Source organism: Temnothorax curvispinosus, unplaced genomic scaffold (assembly GCF_003070985.1).
Source record: "Temnothorax curvispinosus isolate PA1 unplaced genomic scaffold, ASM307098v1 QBEX01009720.1, whole genome shotgun sequence".
Classification (NCBI taxonomy): Eukaryota; Metazoa; Arthropoda; class Insecta; order Hymenoptera; family Formicidae; genus Temnothorax; species Temnothorax curvispinosus.
Genome location: NW_020219500.1, coordinates 54 through 2551, shown reverse-complemented (window position 1 = coordinate 2551; position 2498 = coordinate 54). Strand labels below are relative to the sequence as shown.

The window sequence follows — 2498 nt, the reverse complement described above, 5'->3', positions numbered from 1 at the left end:
TACCTTGAAATAATTCCCAAAGTTTCAACTGTTTAAATGACCTTTTAGGGTCGATTTAAACACAGCCGTGCCGTATCCGTACCGTGCACGAAACAGAAACATCAGACAAGGATGGAGACAACATTAGACAAGGATGGAGACAATAGGTATCCTTGTCTGATGTTCTGTTTCGTGCACGGTACGGATACGGCACGGCTGTGTCTGAATCGACCCTTAACTGCCATAGCTTTCTGAGGATTATGACCATCAAAATGAAAATGTACAGCTAAGGAATTGGTCATCAATTGAGTCATAAGTTTTGACGTTGCAGTTTTTTCATTATTTCCCAAAGCCAAACTCTTCAAATAGTAGAACTGCAAGAAAGGAACCAAACAAAAAAAAATCAGTACTTATGAAACACATTACAGAGATATAGATGACGTTCTGATATTCATTTTCTGTATTTATTAAATAACCTAAAATTGGCCAAAACTTTAATTTAGAGCTTTTAGATAATGGAAGGCCATCCATATTGACATCAATAATAACTGAATTGTGAACATTTAAATATTCAGTAAGAAGCATATTATCAAGGTTTGCTTTTATACCCTTGTACCACAGTTGTGATCCATCAGGTAGCTGTTGAACACCTAAGATTGGAGGCGTTTGGAGTAAGGTTTTGTAACTTTTGGGTAAATTAGGAAACAATACCCTCAATCTAAGGAGTAAATTATTCAACTTCTTCATGGATAACACACCTCCTTCAAGAGCCCACTCTCTCAATGTTGCTAAAGCATAAAAACTTCTGTCTTCATCATTTTCAAATTGAATCATTAAGTCATTATCTTCATGATCACTACATCTGTTATTAACATCATCCATTTCAGCAATTCCATCACTGTCGCTGTTCTCATCTTCGAAATGTAATTCACTATCAACATCACTACCATTTATAGTGTTTTCATTTTCAAAAAGACTATTATTAGATGCCTCAGATCCTGCTGATAATATTCCTGATAATTCAGACCTATTTGTTTCTGAAGGAATATCTTCATTGTTGATCTCTGGAATAGGCATATGAATTTCTTCATTATCATCGGACGAAGTTTCTGCTTCGTAGACCGCGGTTATTCGTCTTCTTAAATCAGCCAGATTTGCTTCATTCTTACTTTGGCGAATTAAATCCTTGATAAATTTCTTCTGCGCATTTCTACGATACTTCGCATGTAAGAACAATATATAAAATAAATATTTATTACATAAAAACAATTAATATATAATAACATTAATATATGTATGCTGCTTATGTTGCATTTACAAGAATATAAAAATCTCGATAGTACGCAAATCATAAATAAATAATGGCAAAAGCAAGAAGTATAAGAATAGTGGAATTATTGATGATCGATAACATTTAACCTGCATAATAAGGTTATAAAGTAAAGCATATGAGAGCACACAACGTTTCCAATTAAATAAACTTGAACAAATATTTATTAACAAATTATGAACTACATGAAAATTATATTTCATAAGTTATTATTTATGAAGTAATCATAATTGTCTATAAACTCTTTAAGAACACAAAACAAGTAGAAAGCTATCGATTATCTGATGTCATTTTGACATTATAATAACCAATAATAACCAAATATTGATATTATGATAACATCAAACGACGATATAGTACAAATATATATGTAGAAAACGAGAATTCTTGAAGTTAAAAACAGATAAATGAGAAATAACACTATGAATAACTTACCGGTGGACTTTCACTCATTTTCGATAATTGATTGCTGACTTTATTAAATAGCACGACTCAGCACTCCCAGCAGTGATGCCAGACACGAAACACGGCTGCAGTATGCTGTGATATGACCTCGGCAGCCAAGCATGATCACGCACGATCACGTCAATTGCGCGCGACACACGATATCCAACGAACATAACCTTGCACTCGTCGCAGCACGCTCATTGGATATCGTGCGTCGCGGGCGATGTAATCGCATTGGTCGATCGAGGCTGACGCGGTCCCATATGAATTTATACACGTTATATAATTATAAAAATTTTACTATATGATAATTATTATAATAATTATATAATAAAAAAAATATTATAATAATATAGATTATAGCACATGTATACTTTTTCATATACATATATACAAGATGGACAAAATACGTTATTTTGTATCAACTCATGCTATATTTTGTCTACCCTGCATATGTATGTACATAATTTTCCTAATTTTATGTGTCGAAAAATATGAATGAGTTTATTTGTAATAAAAAAAGGAGGTAAAATCCTCATGTCCGTTTATTTATGGTAGATAGGAATTAAGACTCGTTTAATTTTTTAATATTTTATATTTCAATTTAAACCTATATATAATCGATCGAAGTTGTAAATGCTATCGACGTCTGATCGACGTCGATCTGATTTGCTACTTCGATCTGGGAAAGCTGTAGACGCCATCGACGTCTCATCGATGTCGATCCGATTTACCATTTCCC

The 2498-nt window shown here is 32.9% G+C and overlaps 1 protein-coding gene across 1 annotated transcript; it reads right to left on the bottom strand.

The window, feature by feature from the left end:
* Window positions 1-66: 66 nt before the first annotated feature.
* On the bottom strand, window positions 67-2003 carry LOC112459317. The gene is made up of 3 exons (XM_025023352.1): window positions 1745-2003; window positions 588-1197; window positions 67-353 (listed from the first exon to the last, which is right to left on the bottom strand). The coding sequence occupies exons 1-3, from the start codon at window positions 1760-1762 to the stop codon at window positions 319-321; spliced, it is 663 nt and encodes a 220-aa protein (XP_024879120.1). The 5' UTR covers window positions 1763-2003; the 3' UTR covers window positions 67-318.
* Between the last annotated feature and the right edge of the window lie 495 nt (window positions 2004-2498).